This window comes from Anser brachyrhynchus (genome assembly GCF_964034855.1).
Source record: "Anser brachyrhynchus genome assembly, chromosome: 5".
In the NCBI taxonomy this organism is placed as follows: domain Eukaryota; kingdom Metazoa; phylum Chordata; class Aves; order Anseriformes; family Anatidae; genus Anser; species Anser brachyrhynchus.
In genome coordinates, this window is record NC_137699.1 from 57,401,406 (window position 1) to 57,427,863 (window position 26,458).

Sequence of the window (26,458 nt, forward strand, 5' to 3'; positions counted from 1 at the left end):
TGGCTTCGGTCTTGAGCATGGTAGTCTGCTAGGCCCAGCTCCTCCCACCTGCCTGTGATGGAGTACATCTTTAGCTAACTCACCTTGCTTTACCTGAGTGCATTTCATGCAGAACTTCCGCACTGCTGTCCCAGCAAGTATTCTTTCTGAGTACGCTTGGCTCAGTGCAAGGCCTTGTGGCTATAGCACTGCTGACAGCCATGCAGATGACAGCAAGGCAGAACCTAGCTGGCTCCATAGTTTTATGTGTTTGGACAAGACAACGAAGTCACCTGGGCTCATGCATTAGACGTCAGCTCGATCCAAAAGCTTTTGTATTTTCTGTGTTTTATCCTAATTTTTTGATAGTTACAAATTTTTCCACAACCCTCGGCTCTTCCATCAGGGGCACTGCTCCTGGGCCTCTGTATTATCTCATTCAGGATTAACTTTGGCTGTCTTGCCTTTGGGATATCAGAGGTCATACTTCAAATAGGAGACATAAAAAAGATGCAGAATGAATTTTTACACGGGCAGATAGTGACAGGAGAAGGGGGAGTGGTTTTAAACTAAAAGTGGGGAAATTTAGACTAGATGTTAGGAGGAAATTCTTCACTTAGAGGGCGGTGAGGCCCTGGTACAGACCTGGCCCAGAGAAGCTGTGGCTGCCCCATCCCTGGAAGAGTTCAAGGCCAGGCTGGATGGGACTGTGGGCAGCCTGGGCTGGTGGGAGGGGTCCCTGCCCATGGCAGGGAGTTGGAACTGGAGATCTTTAAGGTCCCTTCCAACCCAAACCATTCTGTGATTCTGTTTGTAGGAAATATAACCACAAAAAAGCTAGCCAATAGTCATGTATTTATGTCTGAACAATAAAGGATGGGGGGGGGGGGGAGGGGGACGAGACGACACACAACACACATGTCCTTCTTCTTCATGTATTTATAGCTCCCTTTCCATGTCAAATTGTAGTTGTAGGTTTGTGTGGCTAGGGGCAGCACATAGATGTTTCACTGAACAGCCCAATTTTCCATCATTAAAAAATAAGCAGCAGTATCCCAAGAAACCTACCACAGTTAAAAAAACAACCTGAAAGTCAAAACATATGCAGGTGGGGTCAGAAACACAGGAGCCTGTTGACAAAGTGTCAGTGTCTTGCAGATTTATGTCTGTGCTCCTTGCACTCTTTCGAGCTCTGTCTTTACCTATTCCTGCAGTCAGACCCTTGGGTAATACCTTGTTAACAAGGTTGTTTTTCTCCTAACCTTCACTTTCACCGAAGCTGACAGCAGCCTATTGGAGAAAGGTTTTATTGCTGCTTCTTTTCTCTACTGTTCTTTCCTCATCTACGTCATTCAACTTTTAATAACATAATAGAGAGTATTGCTCTGTGGTCCTTGCTGTCTCAGAGCTCAATTTTAATTGACCTCATTCTTTCACCACCATGGCAGACTCCTACACATGGTGCTGTCCAGGTGGATTTCTTTCTGCGTGCCTAAGTTAAGGGACACTACCTGAGAAACATTTTATGTGAAGGCTGCCTTTCAGGCAGACAAGAACTGCTGTTACAATGGGTTGTCCTTTATTGCAGATATTACATTTTTCTGGTCTCAATTTTTCTGGCGTGATCACAATGTTCTTCATTCAGTCCTGGTATATGTTGTCTGATGTGGTAACTTTGAGTCTTTTCAACAATGACACATAAACTTAGGGAAACTTTGGGGAAATGCTGCATGATTCACATAAATGAAACAGGCCTAGTACTTATGTCAACAGTCTCTTCAGGGATAATATGAGGAACACAGGCTTCCAGAAGGTCTCTAGAATATTGAAGACTACCATGAGGATGTAGAAATGGAGAATACCTCGAGCTACAAATGATTACACAAACAAGTACACTTCTATTATAACGCAGTTGCTAATTGTTTTGCTATGTCTGCATTCCCTGTATGAAGTAGAATATAGAGATAGACAAGACAGGATGAAAAAAGGATAAGAAAAAACAGGATGAAAAAAAATAAAGATGCATGACTGCACATGCAAATCTGTAAAACTCTGGATTGTAATGGGTGAAAAGTCTCAGATTAGTTTGTAACCATTGCCATCATATTTAGAAACTGTACTGCCATTAAGCAGTCACTTCAGCATAGAGTGGGATACAATCAAACCTTCTGCAAATTTAAGCTGGGGTTTTCAGCTGCAGTTTTCAGAACCAGAAAATGCTAGTGGCGCTATCAGTAATTCATGTGACTTGTTTTATTTTTCATATGGTGAGTTTATTGTGAATTCAGAATACAGACAGTGTTTTAATGATACATATGAAGGCTGTCACATATGCACTCTGGTTTTGGCTGTGCACTTGAGAGAAGCATTAATATAAACAAAGAGGTAAATAATTATGTACATCTCCTTTCCCAGAAAATCTTTGAAGCAATTCCACCAAAATGTGGCAGATCATTCTGTGCATTTATCTATCCAGTAAATATACACATAAAAATTTATTTATCCAAATTTTTATAATTATTCTTTACCACCATGTTTTATTTTGGTACCTTAAAAATGTGAATTAATTTTTTGGTCTTGAATTTATTGATTTATTTTTGACCTTTTATGGCTAAATATGACCCACCACAGTAACCAAAAAATGAGAAGAGAGGAAGGGGTAAAGACTTAGTCTCTCTACACTAGTATTTTGTTTTCATTTTGCATTTTTAAATGACTGTGGAGTATATGCATTACCTTAGCTGAAATAAAGAAAAATAGTTTAGTAAGAAAGCAAAAATAGGTCAGAAATGTCCAAAATCTAAACAGGTAAGTATAATTCTCATAGTACTAGTTTATACTCTGTTTGCAAATAATCTATAATCTAATCATAACTGGAATTGTTTTGAGAAGCATATTTAACAAGTTCCTATGTTCTCATTGAGTCTTTTCAATAGTTTACTTTCATGGTTCAGGCATCTCCTCAGACTTTATTAAAACTATGAACTTCCCTGTATCTGTAGTAGTTGTTGCCTTTGGGGCAGATTTGGATAAAATAGTATTTTTATTACTGCACAGTATAGCACATTCATGTGTATGAAAATTTAGATGTGGTAAATCCTGTTCAGTCAACAGTTTATATAAATATCAACTTTGAGTTTTGTTCAATTTTTGATGACTGGAAAATCAGGAAAACATTTTTTCTCTTTTTCTCTCTCTCTTTTTTTTTCTGTATAGATTATTTTATTTTCACTGAGGGTGTTGAGAGAAGACAATCTTCTTTGGTTGTATCTCCAGAAATATTAGATTGACTATCTTTTTCTTCCTCCAACAAGATTAGTTCAGTCCTTGCTGAAGATGTAACGATAGTTCGAGAAACTGGAACATTAGATGAGGTCCCATCAATTTCAACTTTTTCACCCTCTGTTGCTTCTTTAGGTGATAAGGTTTCTTGTGCATCAAAAAATACTTCAGGTTTATCTGATGGGCTATCTTCATCTGAGATTCTTCTCTCTTTATGACCTATCTCTTCTTTGTCAACAGTCTTAGCTTTTTTGGAAGGAGACGAGAAACCAAGCTTGGGAAATCTAAACCATCCAGTTTTTTCTGTTTGCTTAGAAGAATCACTAACTGATGTGTCACTTGGTTTCATATCTTCTGGTTTCATTTCTTCTATTTTTTTTACTTCTGTTTTTGAATCTGAGCTTGTTTCATAACCAGAAGATGAAAAGCCAATACTTGGAAGCCAAAATTTGAATCTTCCAGGAGATCTTTTACTATCAGGTTTTTCTTTTTCGTTAGTTATGTATTTTTCCTCATCTTCTAGTGCTTCAGCTACATCCTCATCTTTAGAGAGAGGAGCTGCAGTTATTTCCTCTGGTGACTTATCAGGATGACTCTCCTCAGGTTTACCGGAGGGCTTTACTTCAACGGTAAATGTTTTTAACTTTGGCAAACCTATCACTCTACTAGATTCTTCAGTCTCACTGTGAGGTTTATCACATGGTTTAATCTCAGCACTGCCAGGCCTCTGTACATCTGCTCCAAAGCTTTCACCAGAACATTTCATTGATGCATCTTCCACTGAAGATGGCTGCTGGACTAGCACTTCTAAGTCACTATGTGATTCAGGCAACTTCACCTTGAGCAATGAGAATCCCAAAGTAGCAGTTTTAACTTCAGATGAAAGAATCTCTGATTCTTTCACTATCTCAGTAGTGTAAATTTCACACCTTTCAATAGCAACATGTTCAGGTTCTACTATCTCACTCACTTCTTGGCCTTCTACGTATGACCAATGAATGTCTTGCCCCACATTTGGAAGGGAGGAATCTATGGTAGCAGTCATCTGTGCTGTTTTAACGTCAGGTTCGGTCAGAGTTAGAATTTTGCTTTTTGCTTTTTGAATATTGCCCTCTAGAATCTCTGGTGTTTCTTCGGGGACAGCAGAACTTGCTTGCAGATGCACCACTTCAATGTCAGAAATAGTTCTTTTTTGATCCAGTACTACTTTTGACACTGAAACATCAGCTTCAGTTGGGAGAGCTTTGAAAGTGAATCTCGGTATTTTTAGCTTGGGAATTTTTATATTTACTTCCGGGCCATCTTGTGATTTGTCCATTGTTTCCTCTGTTATTCTAGCAGATGAGTCCATATGATCTCGAGTTGGACTTGTCAGGCCAATGGATCCTTCTAATTTTTGAAACTGCATTTCTGCTGTGCCTATTTCAGTTTCAGACACTGAAATAGCTTCTGACTTTGGCAAATTGATATCATCTTCTAAACCCTTTACTTCTGAGTGCAACACTCCGAACTTTGGAATCTTAAACTTGTATGCTTTAATTTTACTTGTTTCTGCTCTGTCTTCTACTTGCTCTTCCACATTTGCAGACATGTCCTTTTCAACACTTTTTTTCACTTGAAATTTCATTTCAGGATCTACTCTGGCAATTTTAACATCCATTTTCACACCTGGAACTTCTACCTTTATATCTTCCAGCTTAGCTACAACATCTGTTGTAGACCATTCACACGTGGGCCATTTTAACTCACTGTCTTTTCCTGTAATTTTCATCTCACCTGTCTTTATCTTTCCTGTATTAATCACTGCCCCATGATTTTGAATGTCTATCTCTCCCTTTGAAAGGCTAACATCTGCTCTGTCCTGTGTTCCGTCCAGAGTAATTTCAGCTGATGATGTTTTAAATTCTGCACTTGAAGCCTCTAGTTCAGTGGTACTTTCAACCTTTGGGATCTCTGTATCCTGTGATTTGACTTTATGCTCTTGAAGAGACAGAGTACATATAGGGAGCTTACTTGGTGAACTGCTGTCTCTGTCAATTTTTGAAGCACTTACTTCTGGTTTAGATAATTCTGTTGAAGACACTATGAATTCTGAAGCGTGCATTTTTTGTCCTTCAGCACCACGCTTAACTATGTCTGCATATGTTTCAGTTTTTGGAATATTCACTCTACTATCTGTTCTTTCTGCAGATAATGAAGTATCTCCTTCCATCTTTGGCAAGCTAACACCAGAACCCTTCACAGATTCTCCTGATTTTTGAATCCCTTCTTTTCCAATAGTAATTTCAGCAACTGCATGTGGTAATGAGAAGGTATCTTCAGGAATAGTTGTTTCAGTATGTACTTTGGCAGAGGGAATGCCTGCCTGAGTTTTTTCCAGACTTCTTTCAACATCAGCATCACCTTTTTTTTCCTTTAAGGATGTCCGGCCAAATGCAGGTATTCTGAATTTTGGCATTTTAAACCATCCCTGTTGTTCTTCAGTCTGAGCTTCTTCAGCTTTAATTTCATGTTCTTTTAATTTGACTTCTTTCTCCTCAGGGCTCTCAGTATCTTCCTCTGTCATTGGTTCAGACACTGTCTTGGGGCTTACGTCTACCTTTGGAGCTTCAGTGCCAGCTGTCAGAACTTGAGGTGTTTTTGCTTTACAAGCATAAATCCCTAATCCAAGATCTGGTGTATCAGATGTAAATTCTGATGCTGGCACTCCCACAGCAATGTCAGCAATTTCTGTTGTCATTTTTAGCTGGGGTAGCTCAGCTTCTATTTTTGGAGAGCTGATCTCTGACTCTGGGCTTTTCCCTTTTGTTAGGGAGATTCCAAACTTTGGCTTCTGGTATTTGGGCATTTTAATCTTCCCATCAGGACCTTCCACTTTCATCTTTCTTTCATCCATAACTAATGATCCTTCAGTTGCTGTTTCAGGGCTCCTCAGTTCAATTGCAGTTTCTCCTTTGGAGTACTTAATACCTGTTTTTTGAATGAAATCCTCATCAGAACTTGGTTTTAGGACAACCTGTTGAAAACTCCCCTCTGAGGCAGGCACAGCAGCATCAATCTTTGCTGAGATGGCTCCCTTGTCAGTCTGGGAGGCTCCAATTTCTGTTTTGGAAAACTCTAACGTAGGGATCTTAGCTGCAGCTGGTTTTATGCTGATTTGTGCCCCTTCTTCTGTCCTTTTGGAATGACTTCTTTCTATATCAGGTATCTGTATTGAATCATCTCCATCTTTTTGTGTTTTAGGAATAGTAGCACCAGCTTCAACTTTTGGTGAGTGTGTCTGCGATTTGGGAACCTTGATCTTGGAAAGTGAAATTTTAGGCATGACAAACTGAGGCTTTTTAATTGGACTTTTCTGTTCATCTTTTCCTGCAGATATTTCCAGATCAAGGGCTGGCTTAGGACCTTGGTCATCAGTTGCGGTTCCTCCTACTTCTGTGTCTATTCTGCCTGACTTTACAGCAAGTTTATTATCTTCCAAAATTGCTCCAGAATCCGGCTTAACAGTTGTTTCCTTCTTTGGGGACCAATTGAAGGATGGAAGTTTGAATTTTGGCATTTTGAAATGTCCTTCTTTCTCTTCTCCATCTCCATCTGCATGCTTTATTTCCTCTTTAATTTTTAGTGCTGTATCTGAATCCTGAATATCACTGTCTGTCTTTGGGATAGAAATGTCACCTGATGGGAGGTGAACATCAACTTCTGGTGCCTTATTGTCAGTTTTGGTTGTTTTGAATTTAGGGCTGGATGTTTCTGTTCCTGCACCACATTCCACCTCTAAATTTGGTGCTTCCATGGCAACATCAGATATTTCTATTGTTGCTTTTAGTTGGGGAACTATGGCTTCTGATTTGGATTGGCTGACCTCCTTTTCTGACCCTTTCCCTTTAGAATGTGTCATGCCAAACTTTGGCATTTGGAATTTAGACAATTTTGTTTTCCCTTCAGAACCTTCGGCTTTTATTTCTACACCCCCCACATCAATTTCACTTTCAGCACTTGTCTCAGAACTCTTCAACTCAAAGGAGCCTTTAGCCATCATCTTAGTATCTGAGGTAGAGAGGCTGGCATCATCAACAGCTGATTTCAATGTTAAGCCATCTTTTTCACATACAGGAAGTATGACCTCACCTGTAGGCATGCTAGTATCCACTTCTATTTTGGGAGCTTTGACGTCTGATTTGGAAAATTCCAAAGTTGGAACTCTAACTTTTGGCATTTTTACACCCATTTCTGCCCTTTCTCCACTACTCTCTTTCTCAGATTCCTGTACTGAAACATCTCCATCTTTTTCTTGTTTGGGATCACAAACATCAGTTTCTAGTATGGGCAGAGACACCTGGACTTTTTGACCCTTTGCTTTAGACAGTGAGATCTTTGGCATGATAAATTGGGACTTCTTGTTTTTTCCCTTTTCACCATCTTTTTCTGTTGCTGTATCCAATTCCATATGAAGGTGTTGATTCTCAGGGATAATTAGTGTTAACTTAGATTCTGTGTCTCCGGATGAAATAGACACATTGGATTCTTCCAGATGTCCCTCAGCTTCAGAAGGAGCAATAGCTTCTTTCTTTGGGGACCAACTAAATGAAGGTAGTTTGAATTTTGACATTTTAAATTTGCTTTCTTTCTCCTCAGTGTCCTTCTCTCCTGAAATTAATTCCTGTTCTGTCTTGCACTTTGGGCCATGGATTTCCATTTCTAATTCTGGCATGGTATCTTCTGTTGATGGGAGACTGATATTCAACTTTGCTGCATCCGTAACACATTCGGGTGAAGGCTTTTGTAACTTGACACCTAATTCTGCATCAGGAATCTGAGATGGATATTCAATATCAATATCAAACATATCAGATGTTATCTTTTCCTTGCCAATTTCAGATTCCACTTTGGAAACAACGTCACTTTCTGATGGCTTTCCCTTAGACCAAGAAATTCCAAATTTTGGTTTTCGGAATTTAGGTATTTTAACTGTATATTCTGTGTGTCCAAGACATATTTCAGCTGTTGCTGTTTTCATTTCTGGCTTCATAATTCCTTCCTCCCAAGAACCATCTTCATGCAAAATTTCAAAATCTGTTACTGAAACATTCATATCAGCAAGAGATGATATTTTTGATTCAGATTCTTCAATATTCATTTGATATTTAGTAAGAGTTACATCCCCCTTTGATAAGGGTGAATCCTGCTCAAATTTAGAAGAACTAATATCAACCTTTGAGAAACCCAAGCTAGGAATTCTAAACTTACTACTTTTAGGAGCATTATCTCCCTTAATATCAGGAAATACATTAGAATCAAGACTGCCAGAAATCACTGCAGGAGATGCCTCTGTTACAGAATAACAACTAGATTCTGATTCAGAAACTTCCATAACAGACTTACTCTGTAGATGCTGCTTAGAACTTTTAGGAAGTGAAACCTTAGGAATTCTAAATAAAGAAGTCTTAGATTTAGTAACAGCCTCCTCCTTCACAGAGGATGTACCAAGACCAACATCAATACCAGCCGCTTGGATCTCGGCCCCGGGCAGGGTCACCTCAACGTCGGCGGTTCCCGAGGGCGCCGTCACTTGGGGCTCCTTGAGGCTCACGTCCACATCGGCGGCCACGGTGCCCTTGGCCTCTCTGCTGCTGGACCAGCCAAAGGAAGGCATGCCGAACTTGGGCATTTTGAACTTGCCGTCCTTGGCCTTCGTGGCCTCCTTCTCTGGGGCTTTTGCTTCCCCTTCGAGGGCGAGCGCCGCCTCGGGCGCCTGCAGCTCGACGCTGGCCTTTGGAAGGGTGACGTCGACGGATGGCAGGCTGATGTCCACCTTGGGAGCTTTGATGTCAGCTTTGGGCATTTTGAGGGAGGGCTTTTCCAGCTTCCAGCCAGCCCCTTCGGTCTTGGCACCGGCAACGTCAGCTTTGAGGCCCAGTGCAGGGCCTTCCCCTGCCACCGTCACGGTGCCGGAGGGCAGGTCGACCTCAGCGGTGGGCAGGCTGACCTCGCCTTCGGGCCCTTCCGCCTTGGGCGCCGACACTCCGAATTTGGGCTTGTCGAACTTGGGCATCTTAAACTTCCCTTTGAGGCCCGTGGCTTCCAGCTCGGCTCCGTCGAGCGAGCCTTCGGCGGAGGGCACTTTCACATCTACCTCGGGTGCCTGGAGGTCAAGGGAGCCTTCCACGGAGGGCAGCTTGATGTCGGGCGCCGAGATGCTGATGTCGACGGCGCCGGCCTTGACCTCTGCCTCTGGCAGGCTGGCCTCGACTTTGGGCAGGCTGACGTCCGCCTCGACTTTGGGAGCCTTGACGGTCGGCTTGGAGAAGGCCACGCTGGGCACCTTGACTTTTGGCATGTGTATTTTCATGCCGCTGCCCTCCACTTTGCCGGCAGCCACGTCCAGGCTGCCTTCGGCGTCGGGGCCGTGCAGGGTGAGCTCGCCCTCCGGGATTTCGGCCTGGGCTTTGGGCACGGAGATCTCGCCCTTTGGCAGGCTGACCTGCACGTGGGGCGCTTTGACTTTGGGCAGCTTGACGCTGGGCATCTTGACGTCGGGCATTTTGAAGCGTCCTTTCTCGCCGTCTCCGCCGGCGGCTGTCTCGATGGTCACGTCGACGCCGGGAGCTTGGATCTCGGCCCCGGGCAGGGTCACCTCAACGTCGGCGGTTCCCGAGGGCGCCGTCACTTGGGGCTCCTTGAGGCTCACGTCCACATCGGCGGCCACGGTGCCCTTGGCCTCTCTGCTGCTGGACCAGCCAAAGGAAGGCATGCCGAACTTGGGCATTTTGAACTTGCCGTCCTTGGCCTTCGTGGCCTCCTTCTCCGGGGCTTTTGCTTCCCCTTCGAGGGCGAGCGCCGCCTCGGGCGCCTGCAGCTCGACGCTGGCCTTTGGAAGGGTGACGTCGACGGAGGGCAGGCTGATGTCCACCTTGGGAGCTTTGATGTCAGCTTTGGGCATTTTGAGGGACGGCTTTTCCAGCTTCCAGCCAGCCCCTTCAGTCTTGGCACCGGCAACGTCAGCTTTGAGGCCCAGTGCAGGGCCTTCCCCTGCCACCGTCACGGTGCCGGAGGGCAGGTCGACCTCAGCGGTGGGCAGGCTGACCTCGCCTTCGGGCCCTTCCGCCTTGGGCGCCGACACTCCGAATTTGGGCTTGTCGAACTTGGGCATCTTAAACTTCCCTTTGAGGCCCGTGGCTTCCAGCTCGGCTCCGTCGAGCGAGCCTTCGGCGGAGGGCACTTTCACGTCTACCTCGGGTGCCTGGAGGTCAAGGGAGCCTTCCACGGAGGGCAGCTTGATGTCGGGCGCCGAGATGCTGATGTCGACGGCGCCGGCCTTGACCTCTGCCTCTGGCAGGCTGGCCTCGACTTTGGGCAGGCTGACGTCCGCCTCGACTTTGGGAGCCTTGACGGTCGGCTTGGAGAAGGCCACGCTGGGCACCTTGACTTTTGGCATGTGTATTTTCATGCCGCTGCCCTCCACTTTGCCGGCAGCCACGTCCAGGCTGCCTTCGGCGTCGGGGCCGTGCAGGGTGAGCTCGCCCTCCGGGATTTCGGCCTGGGCTTTGGGCACGGAGATCTCGCCCTTTGGCAGGCTGACCTGCACGTGGGGCGCTTTGACTTTGGGCAGCTTGACGCTGGGCATCTTGACGTCGGGCATTTTGAAGCGTCCTTTCTCGCCGTCTCCGCCGGCGGCTGTCTCGATGGTCACGTCGACGCCGGGAGCTTGGATCTCGGCCCCGGGCAGGGTCACCTCAACGTCGGCGGTTCCCGAGGGCGCCGTCACTTGGGGCTCCTTGAGGCTCACGTCCACATCGGCGGCCACGGTGCCCTTGGCCTCTCTGCTGCTGGACCAGCCAAAGGAAGGCATGCCGAACTTGGGCATTTTGAACTTGCCGTCCTTGGCCTTCGTGGCCTCCTTCTCCGGGGCTTTTGCTTCCCCTTCGAGGGCGAGCGCCGCCTCGGGCGCCTGCAGCTCGACGCTGGCCTTTGGAAGGGTGACGTCGACGGAGGGCAGGCTGATGTCCACCTTGGGAGCTTTGATGTCAGCTTTGGGCATTTTGAGGGAGGGCTTTTCCAGCTTCCAGCCAGCCCCTTCAGTCTTGGCACCGGCAACGTCAGCTTTGAGGCCCAGTGCAGGGCCTTCCCCTGCCACCGTCACGGTGCCGGAGGGCAGGTCGACCTCAGCGGTGGGCAGGCTGACCTCGCCTTCGGGCCCTTCCGCCTTGGGCGCCGACACTCCGAATTTGGGCTTGTCGAACTTGGGCATCTTAAACTTCCCTTTGAGGCCCGTGGCTTCCAGCTCGGCTCCGTCGAGCGAGCCTTCGGCGGAGGGCACTTTCACGTCTACCTCGGGTGCCTGGAGGTCAAGGGAGCCTTCCACGGAGGGCAGCTTGATGTCGGGCGCCGAGATGCTGATGTCGACGGCGCCGGCCTTGACCTCTGCCTCTGGCAGGCTGGCCTCGACTTTGGGCAGGCTGACGTCTGCCTCGACTTTGGGAGCCTTGACGGTCGGCTTGGAGAAGGCCACGCTGGGCACCTTGACTTTTGGCATGTGTATTTTCATGCCGCTGCCCTCCACTTTGCCGGCAGCCACGTCCAGGCTGCCTTCGGCGTCGGGGCCGTGCAGGGTGAGCTCGCCCTCCGGGATTTCGGCCTGGGCTTTGGGCACGGAGATCTCGCCCTTTGGCAGGCTGACCTGCACGTGGGGCGCTTTGACTTTGGGCAGCTTGACGCTGGGCATCTTGACGTCGGGCATTTTGAAGCGTCCTTTCTCGCCGTCTCCGCCGGCGGCTGTCTCGATGGTCACGTCGACGCCGGGAGCTTGGATCTCGGCCCCGGGCAGGGTCACCTCAACGTCGGCGGTTCCCGAGGGCGCCGTCACTTGGGGCTCCTTGAGGCTCACGTCCACATCGGCGGCCACGGTGCCCTTGGCCTCTCTGCTGCTGGACCAGCCAAAGGAAGGCATGCCGAACTTGGGCATTTTGAACTTGCCGTCCTTGGCCTTCGTGGCCTCCTTCTCCGGGGCTTTTGCTTCCCCTTCGAGGGCGAGCGCCGCCTCGGGCGCCTGCAGCTCGACGCTGGCCTTTGGAAGGGTGACGTCGACGGAGGGCAGGCTGATGTCCACCTTGGGAGCTTTGATGTCAGCTTTGGGCATTTTGAGGGAGGGCTTTTCCAGCTTCCAGCCAGCCCCTTCGGTCTTGGCACCGGCAACGTCAGCTTTGAGGCCCAGTGCAGGGCCTTCCCCTGCCACCGTCACGGTGCCGGAGGGCAGGTCGACCTCAGCGGTGGGCAGGCTGACCTCGCCTTCGGGCCCTTCCGCCTTGGGCGCCGACACTCCGAATTTGGGCTTGTCGAACTTGGGCATCTTAAACTTCCCTTTGAGGCCCGTGGCTTCCAGCTCGGCTCCGTCGAGCGAGCCTTCGGCGGAGGGCACTTTCACGTCTACCTCGGGTGCCTGGAGGTCAAGGGAGCCTTCCACGGAGGGCAGCTTGATGTCGGGCGCCGAGATGCTGATGTCGACGGCGCCGGCCTTGACCTCTGCCTCTGGCAGGCTGGCCTCGACTTTGGGCAGGCTGACGTCTGCCTCGACTTTGGGAGCCTTGACGGTCGGCTTGGAGAAGGCCACGCTGGGCACCTTGACTTTTGGCATGTGTATTTTCATGCCGCTGCCCTCCACTTTGCCGGCAGCCACGTCCAGGCTGCCTTCGGCGTCGGGGCCGTGCAGGGTGAGCTCGCCCTCCGGGATTTCGGCCTGGGCTTTGGGCACGGAGATCTCGCCCTTTGGCAGGCTGACCTGCACGTGGGGCGCTTTGACTTTGGGCAGCTTGACGCTGGGCATCTTGACGTCGGGCATTTTGAAGCGTCCTTTCTCGCCGTCTCCGCCGGCGGCTGTCTCGATGGTCACGTCGACGCCGGGAGCTTGGATCTCGGCCCCGGGCAGGGTCACCTCAACGTCGGCGGTTCCCGAGGGCGCCGTCACTTGGGGCTCCTTGAGGCTCACGTCCACATCGGCGGCCACGGTGCCCTTGGCCTCTCTGCTGCTGGACCAGCCAAAGGAAGGCATGCCGAACTTGGGCATTTTGAACTTGCCGTCCTTGGCCTTCGTGGCCTCCTTCTCCGGGGCTTTTGCTTCCCCTTCGAGGGCGAGCGCCGCCTCGGGCGCCTGCAGCTCGACGCTGGCCTTTGGAAGGGTGACGTCGACGGAGGGCAGGCTGATGTCCACCTTGGGAGCTTTGATGTCAGCTTTGGGCATTTTGAGGGAGGGCTTTTCCAGCTTCCAGCCAGCCCCTTCGGTCTTGGCACCGGCAACGTCAGCTTTGAGGCCCAGTGCAGGGCCTTCCCCTGCCACCGTCACGGTGCCGGAGGGCAGGTCGACCTCAGCGGTGGGCAGGCTGACCTCGCCTTCGGGCCCTTCCGCCTTGGGCGCCGACACTCCGAATTTGGGCTTGTCGAACTTGGGCATCTTAAACTTCCCTTTGAGGCCCGTGGCTTCCAGCTCGGCTCCGTCGAGCGAGCCTTCGGCGGAGGGCACTTTCACGTCTACCTCGGGTGCCTGGAGGTCAAGGGAGCCTTCCACGGAGGGCAGCTTGATGTCGGGCGCCGAGATGCTGATGTCGACGGCGCCGGCCTTGACCTCTGCCTCTGGCAGGCTGGCCTCGACTTTGGGCAGGCTGACGTCCGCCTCGACTTTGGGAGCCTTGACGGTCGGCTTGGAGAAGGCCACGCTGGGCACCTTGACTTTTGGCATGTGTATTTTCATGCCGCTGCCCTCCACTTTGCCGGCAGCCACGTCCAGGCTGCCTTCGGCGTCGGGGCCGTGCAGGGTGAGCTCGCCCTCCGGGATTTCGGCCTGGGCTTTGGGCACGGAGATCTCGCCCTTTGGCAGGCTGACCTGCACGTGGGGCGCTTTGACTTTGGGCAGCTTGACGCTGGGCATCTTGACGTCGGGCATTTTGAAGCGTCCTTTCTCGCCGTCTCCGCCGGCGGCTGTCTCGATGGTCACGTCGACGCCGGGAGCTTGGATCTCGGCCCCGGGCAGGGTCACCTCAACGTCGGCGGTTCCCGAGGGCGCCGTCACTTGGGGCTCCTTGAGGCTCACGTCCACATCGGCGGCCACGGTGCCCTTGGCCTCTCTGCTGCTGGACCAGCCAAAGGAAGGCATGCCGAACTTGGGCATTTTGAACTTGCCGTCCTTGGCCTTCGTGGCCTCCTTCTCCGGGGCTTTTGCTTCCCCTTCGAGGGCGAGCGCCGCCTCGGGCGCCTGCAGCTCGACGCTGGCCTTTGGAAGGGTGACGTCGACGGAGGGCAGGCTGATGTCCACCTTGGGAGCTTTGATGTCAGCTTTGGGCATTTTGAGGGAGGGCTTTTCCAGCTTCCAGCCAGCCCCTTCAGTCTTGGCACCGGCAACGTCAGCTTTGAGGCCCAGTGCAGGGCCTTCCCCTGCCACCGTCACGGTGCCGGAGGGCAGGTCGACCTCAGCGGTGGGCAGGCTGACCTCGCCTTCGGGCCCTTCCGCCTTGGGCGCCGACACTCCGAATTTGGGCTTGTCGAACTTGGGCATCTTAAACTTCCCTTTGAGGCCCGTGGCTTCCAGCTCGGCTCCGTCGAGCGAGCCTTCGGCGGAGGGCACTTTCACGTCTACCTCGGGTGCCTGGAGGTCAAGGGAGCCTTCCACGGAGGGCAGCTTGATGTCGGGCGCCGAGATGCTGATGTCGACGGCGCCGGCCTTGACCTCTGCCTCTGGCAGGCTGGCCTCGACTTTGGGCAGGCTGACGTCTGCCTCGACTTTGGGAGCCTTGACGGTCGGCTTGGAGAAGGCCACGCTGGGCACCTTGACTTTTGGCATGTGTATTTTCATGCCGCTGCCCTCCACTTTGCCGGCAGCCACGTCCAGGCTGCCTTCGGCGTCGGGGCCGTGCAGGGTGAGCTCGCCCTCCGGGATTTCGGCCTGGGCTTTGGGCACGGAGATCTCGCCCTTTGGCAGGCTGACCTGCACGTGGGGCGCTTTGACTTTGGGCAGCTTGACGCTGGGCATCTTGACGTCGGGCATTTTGAAGCGTCCTTTCTCGCCGTCTCCGCCGGCGGCTGTCTCGATGGTCACGTCGACGCCGGGAGCTTGGATCTCGGCCCCGGGCAGGGTCACCTCAACGTCGGCGGTTCCCGAGGGCGCCGTCACTTGGGGCTCCTTGAGGCTCACGTCCACATCGGCGGCCACGGTGCCCTTGGCCTCTCTGCTGCTGGACCAGCCAAAGGAAGGCATGCCGAACTTGGGCATTTTGAACTTGCCGTCCTTGGCCTTCGTGGCCTCCTTCTCTGGGGCTTTTGCTTCCCCTTCGAGGGCGAGCGCCGCCTCGGGCGCCTGCAGCTCGACGCTGGCCTTTGGAAGGGTGACGTCGACGGAGGGCAGGCTGATGTCCACCTTGGGAGCTTTGATGTCAGCTTTGGGCATTTTGAGGGACGGCTTTTCCAGCTTCCAGCCAGCCCCTTCAGTCTTGGCACCGGCAACGTCAGCTTTGAGGCCCAGTGCAGGGCCTTCCCCTGCCACCGTCACGGTGCCGGAGGGCAGGTCGACCTCAGCGGTGGGCAGGCTGACCTCGCCTTCGGGCCCTTCCGCCTTGGGCGCCGACACTCCGAATTTGGGCTTGTCGAACTTGGGCATCTTAAACTTCCCTTTGAGGCCCGTGGCTTCCAGCTCGGCTCCGTCGAGCGAGCCTTCGGCGGAGGGCACTTTCACGTCTACCTCGGGTGCCTGGAGGTCAAGGGAGCCTTCCACGGAGGGCAGCTTGATGTCGGGCGCCGAGATGCTGATGTCGACGGCGCCGGCCTTGACCTCTGCCTCTGGCAGGCTGGCCTCGACTTTGGGCAGGCTGACGTCTGCCTCGACTTTGGGAGCCTTGACGGTCGGCTTGGAGAAGGCCACGCTGGGCACCTTGACTTTTGGCATGTGTATTTTCATGCCGCTGCCCTCCACTTTGCCGGCAGCCACGTCCAGGCTGCCTTCGGCGTCGGGGCCGTGCAGGGTGAGCTCGCCCTCCGGGATTTCGGCCTGGGCTTTGGGCACGGAGATCTCGCCCTTTGGCAGGCTGACCTGCACGTGGGGCGCTTTGACTTTGGGCAGCTTGACGCTGGGCATCTTGACGTCGGGCATTTTGAAGCGTCCTTTCTCGCCGTCTCCGCCGGCGGCTGTCTCGATGGTCACGTCGACGCCGGGAGCTTGGATCTCGGCCCCGGGCAGGGTCACCTCAACGTCGGCGGTTCCCGAGGGCGCCGTCACTTGGGGCTCCTTGAGGCTCACGTCCACATCGGCGGCCACGGTGCCCTTGGCCTCTCTGCTGCTGGACCAGCCAAAGGAAGGCATGCCGAACTTGGGCATTTTGAACTTGCCGTCCTTGGCCTTCGTGGCCTCCTTCTCCGGGGCTTTTGCTTCCCCTTCGAGGGCGAGCGCCGCCTCGGGCGCCTGCAGCTCGACGCTGGCCTTTGGAAGGGTGACGTCGACGGAGGGCAGGCTGATGTCCACCTTGGGAGCTTTGATGTCAGCTTTGGGCATTTTGAGGGAGGGCTTTTCCAGCTTCCAGCCAGCCCCTTCGGTCTTGGCACCGGCAACGTCAGCTTTGAGGCCCAGTGCAGGGCCTTCCCCTGCCACCGTCACGGTGCCGGAGGGCAGGTCGACCTCAGCGGTGGGCAGGCTGACCTCGCCTTCGGGCCCTTCCGCCTTGGGCGCCGACACTCCGAATTTGGGCTTGTCGAACTTGGGCATCTTAAACTTCCCTTTGAGGCCCGTGGCTTCCAGCTCGGCTCCGTCGAGCGAGCCTTCGGCGGAGGGCACTTTCACGTCTACCTCGGGTGCCTGGAGGTCAAGGGAGCCTTCCACGGAGGGCAGCTTGATGTCGGGCGCCGAGATGCTGATGTCGACGGCGCCGGCCTTGACCTCTGCCTCTGGCAGGCTGGCCTCGACTTTGGGCAGGCTGACGTCCGCCTCGACTTTGGGAGCCTTGACGGTCGGCTTGGAGAAGGCCACGCTGGGCACCTTGACTTTTGGCATGTGTATTTTCATGCCGCTGCCCTCCACTTTGCCGGCAGCCACGTCCAGGCTGCCTTCGGCGTCGGGGCCGTGCAGGGTGAGCTCGCCCTCCGGGATTTCGGCCTGGGCTTTGGGCACGGAGATCTCGCCCTTTGGCAGGCTGACCTGCACGTGGGGCGCTTTGACTTTGGGCAGCTTGACGCTGGGCATCTTGACGTCGGGCATTTTGAAGCGTCCTTTCTCGCCGTCTCCGCCGGCGGCTGTCTCGATGGTCACGTCGACGCCGGGAGCTTGGATCTCGGCCCCGGGCAGGGTCACCTCAACGTCGGCGGTTCCCGAGGGCGCCGTCACTTGGGGCTCCTTGAGGCTCACGTCCACATCGGCGGCCACGGTGCCCTTGGCCTCTCTGCTGCTGGACCAGCCAAAGGAAGGCATGCCGAACTTGGGCATTTTGAACTTGCCGTCCTTGGCCTTCGTGGCCTCCTTCTCCGGGGCTTTTGCTTCCCCTTCGAGGGCGAGCGCCGCCTCGGGCGCCTGCAGCTCGACGCTGGCCTTTGGAAGGGTGACGTCGACGGAGGGCAGGCTGATGTCCACCTTGGGAGCTTTGATGTCAGCTTTGGGCATTTTGAGGGAGGGCTTTTCCAGCTTCCAGCCAGCCCCTTCGGTCTTGGCACCGGCAACGTCAGCTTTGAGGCCCAGTGCAGGGCCTTCCCCTGCCACCGTCACGGTGCCGGAGGGCAGGTCGACCTCAGCGGTGGGCAGGCTGACCTCGCCTTCGGGCCCTTCCGCCTTGGGCGCCGACACTCCGAATTTGGGCTTGTCGAACTTGGGCATCTTAAACTTCCCTTTGAGGCCCGTGGCTTCCAGCTCGGCTCCGTCGAGCGAGCCTTCGGCGGAGGGCACTTTCACGTCTACCTCGGGTGCCTGGAGGTCAAGGGAGCCTTCCACGGAGGGCAGCTTGATGTCGGGCGCCGAGATGCTGATGTCGACGGCGCCGGCCTTGACCTCTGCCTCTGGCAGGCTGGCCTCGACTTTGGGCAGGCTGACGTCCGCCTCGACTTTGGGAGCCTTGACGGTCGGCTTGGAGAAGGCCACGCTGGGCACCTTGACTTTTGGCATGTGTATTTTCATGCCGCTGCCCTCCACTTTGCCGGCAGCCACGTCCAGGCTGCCTTCGGCGTCGGGGCCGTGCAGGGTGAGCTCGCCCTCCGGGATTTCGGCCTGGGCTTTGGGCACGGAGATCTCGCCCTTTGGCAGGCTGACCTGCACGTGGGGCGCTTTGACTTTGGGCAGCTTGACGCTGGGCATCTTGACGTCGGGCATTTTGAAGCGTCCTTTCTCGCCGTCTCCGCCGGCGGCTGTCTCGATGGTCACGTCGACGCCGGGAGCTTGGATCTCGGCCCCGGGCAGGGTCACCTCAACGTCGGCGGTTCCCGAGGGCGCCGTCACTTGGGGCTCCTTGAGGCTCACGTCCACATCGGCGGCCACGGTGCCCTTGGCCTCTCTGCTGCTGGACCAGCCAAAGGAAGGCATGCCGAACTTGGGCATTTTGAACTTGCCGTCCTTGGCCTTCGTGGCCTCCTTCTCCGGGGCTTTTGCTTCCCCTTCGAGGGCGAGCGCCGCCTCGGGCGCCTGCAGCTCGACGCTGGCCTTTGGAAGGGTGACGTCGACGGAGGGCAGGCTGATGTCCACCTTGGGAGCTTTGATGTCAGCTTTGGGCATTTTGAGGGAGGGCTTTTCCAGCTTCCAGCCAGCCCCTTCGGTCTTGGCACCGGCAACGTCAGCTTTGAGGCCCAGTGCAGGGCCTTCCCCTGCCACCGTCACGGTGCCGGAGGGCAGGTCGACCTCAGCGGTGGGCAGGCTGACCTCGCCTTCGGGCCCTTCCGCCTTGGGCGCCGACACTCCGAATTTGGGCTTGTCGAACTTGGGCATCTTAAACTTCCCTTTGAGGCCCGTGGCTTCCAGCTCGGCTCCGTCGAGCGAGCCTTCGGCGGAGGGCACTTTCACGTCTACCTCGGGTGCCTGGAGGTCAAGGGAGCCTTCCACGGAGGGCAGCTTGATGTCGGGCGCCGAGATGCTGATGTCGACGGCGCCGGCCTTGACCTCTGCCTCTGGCAGGCTGGCCTCGACTTTGGGCAGGCTGACGTCCGCCTCGACTTTGGGAGCCTTGACGGTCGGCTTGGAGAAGGCCACGCTGGGCACCTTGACTTTTGGCATGTGTATTTTCATGCCGCTGCCCTCCACTTTGCCGGCAGCCACGTCCAGGCTGCCTTCGGCGTCGGGGCCGTGCAGGGTGAGCTCGCCCTCCGGGATTTCGGCCTGGGCTTTGGGCACGGAGATCTCGCCCTTTGGCAGGCTGACCTGCACGTGGGGCGCTTTGACTTTGGGCAGCTTGACGCTGGGCATCTTGACGTCGGGCATTTTGAAGCGTCCTTTCTCGCCGTCTCCGCCGGCGGCTGTCTCGATGGTCACGTCGACGCCGGGAGCTTGGATCTCGGCCCCGGGCAGGGTCACCTCAACGTCGGCGGTTCCCGAGGGCGCCGTCACTTGGGGCTCCTTGAGGCTCACGTCCACATCGGCGGCCACGGTGCCCTTGGCCTCTCTGCTGCTGGACCAGCCAAAGGAAGGCATGCCGAACTTGGGCATTTTGAACTTGCCGTCCTTGGCCTTCGTGGCCTCCTTCTCCGGGGCTTTTGCTTCCCCTTCGAGGGCGAGCGCCGCCTCGGGCGCCTGCAGCTCGACGCTGGCCTTTGGAAGGGTGACGTCGACGGAGGGCAGGCTGATGTCCACCTTGGGAGCTTTGATGTCAGCTTTGGGCATTTTGAGGGAGGGCTTTTCCAGCTTCCAGCCAGCCCCTTCGGTCTTGGCACCGGCAACGTCAGCTTTGAGGCCCAGTGCAGGGCCTTCCCCTGCCACCGTCACGGTGCCGGAGGGCAGGTCGACCTCAGCGGTGGGCAGGCTGACCTCGCCTTCGGGCCCTTCCGCCTTGGGCGCCGACACTCCGAATTTGGGCTTGTCGAACTTGGGCATCTTAAACTTCCCTTTGAGGCCCGTGGCTTCCAGCTCGGCTCCGTCGAGCGAGCCTTCGGCGGAGGGCACTTTCACGTCTACCTCGGGTGCCTGGAGGTCAAGGGAGCCTTCCACGGAGGGCAGCTTGATGTCGGGCGCCGAGATGCTGATGTCGACGGCGCCGGCCTTGACCTCTGCCTCTGGCAGGCTGGCCTCGACTTTGGGCAGGCTGACGTCCGCCTCGACTTTGGGAGCCTTGACGGTCGGCTTGGAGAAGGCCACGCTGGGCACCTTGACTTTTGGCATGTGTATTTTCATGCCGCTGCCCTCCACTTTGCCGGCAGCCACGTCCAGGCTGCCTTCGGCGTCGGGGCCGTGCAGGGTGAGCTTGCCCTCCGGGATTTCGGCCTGGGCTTTGGGCACGGAGATCTCGCCCTTTGGCAGGCTGACCTGCACGTGGGGCGCTTTGACTTTGGGCAGCTTGACGCTGGGCATCTTGACGTCGGGCATTTTGAAGCGTCCTTTCTCGCCGTCTCCGCCGGCGGCTGTCTCGATGGTCACGTCGACGCCGGGAGCTTGGATCTCGGCCCCGGGCAGGGTCACCTCAACGTCGGCGGTTCCCGAGGGCGCCGTCACTTGGGGCTCCTTGAGGCTCACGTCCACATCGGCGGCCACGGTGCCCTTGGCCTCTCTGCTGCTGGACCAGCCAAAGGAAGGCATGCCGAACTTGGGCATTTTGAACTTGCCGTCCTTGGCCTTCGTGGCCTCCTTCTCCGGGGCTTTTGCTTCCCCTTCGAGGGCGAGCGCCGCCTCGGGCGCCTGCAGCTCGACGCTGGCCTTTGGAAGGGTGACGTCGACGGAGGGCAGGCTGATGTCCACCTTGGGAGCTTTGATGTCAGCTTTGGGCATTTTGAGGGAGGGCTTTTCCAGCTTCCAGCCAGCCCCTTCGGTCTTGGCACCGGCAACGTCAGCTTTGAGGCCCAGTGCAGGGCCTTCCCCTGCCACCGTCACGGTGCCGGAGGGCAGGTCGACCTCAGCGGTGGGCAGGCTGACCTCGCCTTCGGGCCCTTCCGCCTTGGGCGCCGACACTCCGAATTTGGGCTTGTCGAACTTGGGCATCTTAAACTTCCCTTTGAGGCCCGTGGCTTCCAGCTCGGCTCCGTCGAGCGAGCCTTCGGCGGAGGGCACTTTCACGTCTACCTCGGGTGCCTGGAGGTCAAGGGAGCCTTCCACGGAGGGCAGCTTGATGTCGGGCGCCGAGATGCTGATGTCGACGGCGCCGGCCTTGACCTCTGCCTCTGGCAGGCTGGCCTCGACTTTGGGAGCCTTGACAGTCGGCTTGGAGAAGGCCACGCTGGGCACCTTGACTTTTGGCATGTGTATTTTCATGCCGCTGCCCTCCACTTTGCCGGCAGCCACGTCCAGGCTGCCTTCGGCGTCGGGGCCGTGCAGGGTGAGCTCGCCCTCCGGGATTTCGGCCTGGGCTTTGGGCACGGAGATCTCGCCCTTTGGCAGGCTGACCTGCACGTGGGGCGCTTTGACTTTGGGCAGCTTGACGCTGGGCATCTTGACGTCGGGCATTTTGAAGCGTCCTTTCTCGCCGTCTCCGCCGGCGGCTGTCTCGATGGTCACGTCGACGCCGGGAGCTTGGATCTCGGCCCCGGGCAGGGTCACCTCAACGTCGGCGGTTCCCGAGGGCGCCGTCACTTGGGGCTCCTTGAGGATCACGTCCACATCGGCGGCCACGGTGCCCTTGGCCTCTCTGCTGCTGGACCAGCCAAAGGAAGGCATGCCGAACTTGGGCATTTTGAACTTGCCGTCCTTGGCCTTCGTGGCCTCCTTCTCCGGGGCTTTTGCTTCCCCTTCGAGGGCGAGCGCCGCCTCGGGCGCCTGCAGCTCGACGCTGGCCTTTGGAAGGGTGACGTCGACGGAGGGCAGGCTGATGTCCACCTTGGGAGCTTTGATGTCAGCTTTGGGCATTTTGAGGGAGGGCTTTTCCAGCTTCCAGCCAGCCCCTTCGGTCTTGGCACCGGCAACGTCAGCTTTGAGGCCCAGTGCAGGGCCTTCCCCTGCCACCGTCACGGTGCCGGAGGGCAGGTCGACCTCAGCGGTGGGCAGGCTGACCTCGCCTTCGGGCCCTTCCGCCTTGGGCGCCGACACTCCGAATTTGGGCTTGTCGAACTTGGGCATCTTAAACTTCCCTTTGAGGCCCGTGGCTTCCAGCTCGGCTCCGTCGAGCGAGCCTTCGGCGGAGGGCACTTTCACGTCTACCTCGGGTGCCTGGAGGTCAAGGGAGCCTTCCACGGAGGGCAGCTTGATGTCGGGCGCCGAGATGCTGATGTCGACGGCGCCGGCCTTGACCTCTGCCTCTGGCAGGCTGGCCTCGACTTTGGGAGCCTTGACAGTCGGCTTGGAGAAGGCCACGCTGGGCACCTTGACTTTTGGCATGTGTATTTTCATGCCGCTGCCCTCCACTTTGCCGGCAGCCACGTCCAGGCTGCCTTCGGCGTCGGGGCCGTGCAGGGTGAGCTCGCCCTCCGGGATTTCGGCCTGGGCTTTGGGCACGGAGATCTCGCCCTTTGGCAGGCTGACCTGCACGTGGGGCGCTTTGACTTTGGGCAGCTTGACGCTGGGCATCTTGACGTCGGGCATTTTGAAGCGTCCTTTCTCGCCGTCTCCGCCGGCGGCTGTCTCGATGGTCACGTCGACGCCGGGAGCTTGGATCTCGGCCCCGGGCAGGGTCACCTCAACGTCGGCGGTTCCCGAGGGCGCCGTCACTTGGGGCTCCTTGAGGCTCACGTCCACATCGGCGGCCACGGTGCCCTTGGCCTCTCTGCTGCTGGACCAGCCAAAGGAAGGCATGCCGAACTTGGGCATTTTGAACTTGCCGTCCTTGGCCTTCGTGGCCTCCTTCTCCGGGGCTTTTGCTTCCCCTTCGAGGGCGAGCGCCGCCTCGGGCGCCTGCAGCTCGACGCTGGCCTTTGGAAGGGTGACGTCGACGGAGGGCAGGCTGATGTCCACCTTGGGAGCTTTGATGTCAGCTTTGGGCATTTTGAGGGAGGGCTTTTCCAGCTTCCAGCCAGCCCCTTCGGTCTTGGCACCGGCAACGTCAGCTTTGAGGCCCAGTGCAGGGCCTTCCCCTGCCACCGTCACGGTGCCGGAGGGCAGGTCGACCTCAGCGGTGGGCAGGCTGACCTCGCCTTCGGGCCCTTCCGCCTTGGGCGCCGACACTCCGAATTTGGGCTTGTCGAACTTGGGCATCTTAAACTTCCCTTTGAGGCCCGTGGCTTCCAGCTCGGCTCCGTCGAGCGAGCCTTCGGCGGAGGGCACTTTCACGTCTACCTCGGGTGCCTGGAGGTCAAGGGAGCCTTCCACGGAGGGCAGCTTGATGTCGGGCGCCGAGATGCTGATGTCGACGGCGCCGGCCTTGACCTCTGCCTCTGGCAGGCTGGCCTCGACTTTGGGCAGGCTGACGTCCGCCTCGACTTTGGGAGCCTTGATACTGGGCATCTTGACGTCGGGCATTTTGAAGCTTCCTTTCTCGCCGTCTCCGCCGGCGGCTGTCTCGATGGTCACGTCGACGCCGGGAGCTTGGATCTCGGCCCCGGGCAGGGTCACCTCAACTTCGGCGGTTCCCGAGGGAGCCGTCACTTGGGGCTCCTTGAGGCTCACGTCCACATCGGCGGCCACGGTGCCCTTGGCCTCTCTGCTGCTGGACCAGCCAAAGGAAGGCATGCCGAACTTGGGCATTTTGAACTTGCCGTCCTTGGCCTTTGTGGCCTCCTTCTCTGGGGCTTTTGCTTCCCCTTCGAGGGCAAGCGCCGCCTCAGATGCCTGCAGCTCGACGCTGGCCTTTGGAAGGGTGACGTCGACGGATGGCAGGCTGATGTCCACCTTGGGAGTTTTGATGTCAGCTTTGAGGGAGGCTTTTTTCTCCAGAACTTCCTGTGCTGTCATTGTAACAGTGGTTTTTCCTTTTTTTGCTTCTGAACGTTCATTTTCTGATTTGTTTACATCAGTTTTGTATTTTGTTATTTCTATGTTTTCTTTTGGAATCTCTGTGTCTTGTTTAAATAATCCTTTTTTTGTTAATTTTATCTTTTTTTCTTTCATTTTTATTTCTCTTTCGTCTTTTGGTTTTCCTATTTGAGACATAGATTCTTCTGTTTTCTTGGATTGTGTACTGGGTTCACCCATTTTTACTTCAATATCTGGTTTTGTAGGCAGTATTTGTCCAGTTATTTTTTCCAAATGCATGTCTGGCGATGACTTTTTTATATGTTGCTTTTTTAATGTTGATAATTCATCTCCTACTGTCTGTTCGATATTTTTTTCACTTATTTTTTCTTTGGATATTCCTATTTCCATTTCAGCACTTGGAACATTCATATCTTCTCCTGATATGCTCATTTCCATTTTTGCACCTTCTTTTAGGGATGGCACCTTTGCTTCTTTGTCCCTTAACTGACTGTAAGGTTCCCCTGTCTCATCCTTTGCAGTTGCCCAGGTAAATGTAGGCAGTTTAAACTTTGGTAGTCTGAATTTGCTTTCTTTTCCTTCCGTATCCTTTTCACCTGTCTTCATGCCAATGTCCATCTTCAAGTCTTTATCACTTGTGGGCATATCATCCTCTGTCTGTGCCTTTTTAACAATATCATCTGATTCAACTGTGCTGTCTTCTCTTGATATTTTAATGTCAGCTTTAGGTATTTTGGCAATCTTGAATGATGGTATTTGCATTTTCAAAGTAGATTCTTCTGATTCTGCATCAGGTATGTGAGTTTTCACTTCTAACTTCCTGCCTACCTCTGTAATTTCATCAGCTGTTGTTTCTGGTACAGAACGCGGAACATCGCTTTCTGGTTTGGTTAAAGTGTTCTCAGTCTCTGGCTCTTTTCTTTTGGGCACTGAAATCTCAGATTTTGTTTTCTGAATTTTTAGTATTTGTGTGTCATCTTCCATTTGCTTTTCTTCTGTTTCCAGTATGTCAGGTGTGTGTAATTCTGCTTTAGCAGTGCCTATTTCTAGACCTCTTACCTGTATGGATCCTTTTGCTGCATGATCCATTATGTCTATGTTAATTCCACTTTCTCCTTCTGTTTTACCAGCTGTTCCTTTCTGTTTCTTTTTCCGTGATTTTGATGAGGCTTGTGGTAGTTGTTTAGTTGGGCTTTCTTTCAGATCTGCTGCTTCTGAACTGGGCTTCAGTACCTGTGTTGTTACAGCTGGTCCTTCAGGTACAGTAATCTTCAATGCTGATTTCTTTTCCTTTTCTGTTTTAATGCTTATTTCAACTTCAGGGCATTTTTTTTCATGAGTGGGAATACCGTTTTTCATATCTTTTAAGTCTTTTGTTAAAGTTTCATGTAACTCCTCTGTTTTCATTTCATAAGCAGGAGATGTGGTATATTCAACAGTCAGTATTTCAGGACTTTCCATGCTGATATCTTCTTTATGTATCTTTTGTCTTTCAGATAGCAGTGTAGCTTTTATTTCTTTTTTTTGCTTGTCTTGAGATTCTGCTTTGGATCTGTGCATTTTGAATCCAATACTAGGGAACTTCAGTTTCTTTTGGCTTCCTTTTTTTTCTTTAATATGAACGTCTTGTTGAAATTGAGACTCTGTGTCTGTGCTTGTAGGGGAAATATCCTGTATAGCAGGCTCATATGCATCAGATGTACTATGAGATCTTCTGTGTCCCAATATCTTTTTATTTTTAATTGACTGGAATTTTGGCCATGACAGTCTATCTTTTTTAGGTCTCTTGCTTCTTCCTACCCTTTGGTTTACAATTAATGTTTCCCTGTCTTCTTCTGAAATAGTTTTTCCTGAAATACGCAGCGTTTCTTCAGGAATGCTTTCACTGAGTTCTTTTTCCTGAAAGAACAAATATAGTTGGTAGATTAAGAGTAAACTAAATATAGATGCAAGACAAAATAAAATATAGACAATAAAATATATACTATAAAATATGTAGAGAAATGAGCTTTGTATTCACATTATCTACTTCTTAAATTAAAAAATCCTGAAAATGGAGGATGTAATTCAGGCAGAAATTACATAAAATAAATAGATTATATGACAGTAATATGTGGACTTGTGAAAGTCTACCATCTTTGCAAGACATCTCTGTATTGCTGTATAAATATATGTATATATGAAGAGAAAATACGCAAAAATAAT

At 53.7% G+C, this 26,458-nt stretch overlaps 1 protein-coding gene across 4 annotated transcripts in view; it reads right to left on the reverse strand.

The window, feature by feature from the left end:
- Positions 1 to 2,230: 2,230 nt before the first annotated feature.
- The window catches only part of AHNAK2 (AHNAK nucleoprotein 2), a 74,480-nt gene continuing 50,252 nt past the window's right edge, over positions 2,231 to 26,458 (reverse strand). For all 4 annotated transcript variants that reach the window (XM_080592819.1, XM_080592818.1, XM_080592820.1 and 1 more), the window contains exon 7: positions 2,231 to 26,152. In XM_080592819.1, coding sequence (XP_080448945.1) covers positions 3,197 to 26,152 — 22,956 coding nt within the window. In that variant the 3' untranslated portion in view covers positions 2,231 to 3,196. The remainder of the gene's footprint in view (positions 26,153 to 26,458) is intronic.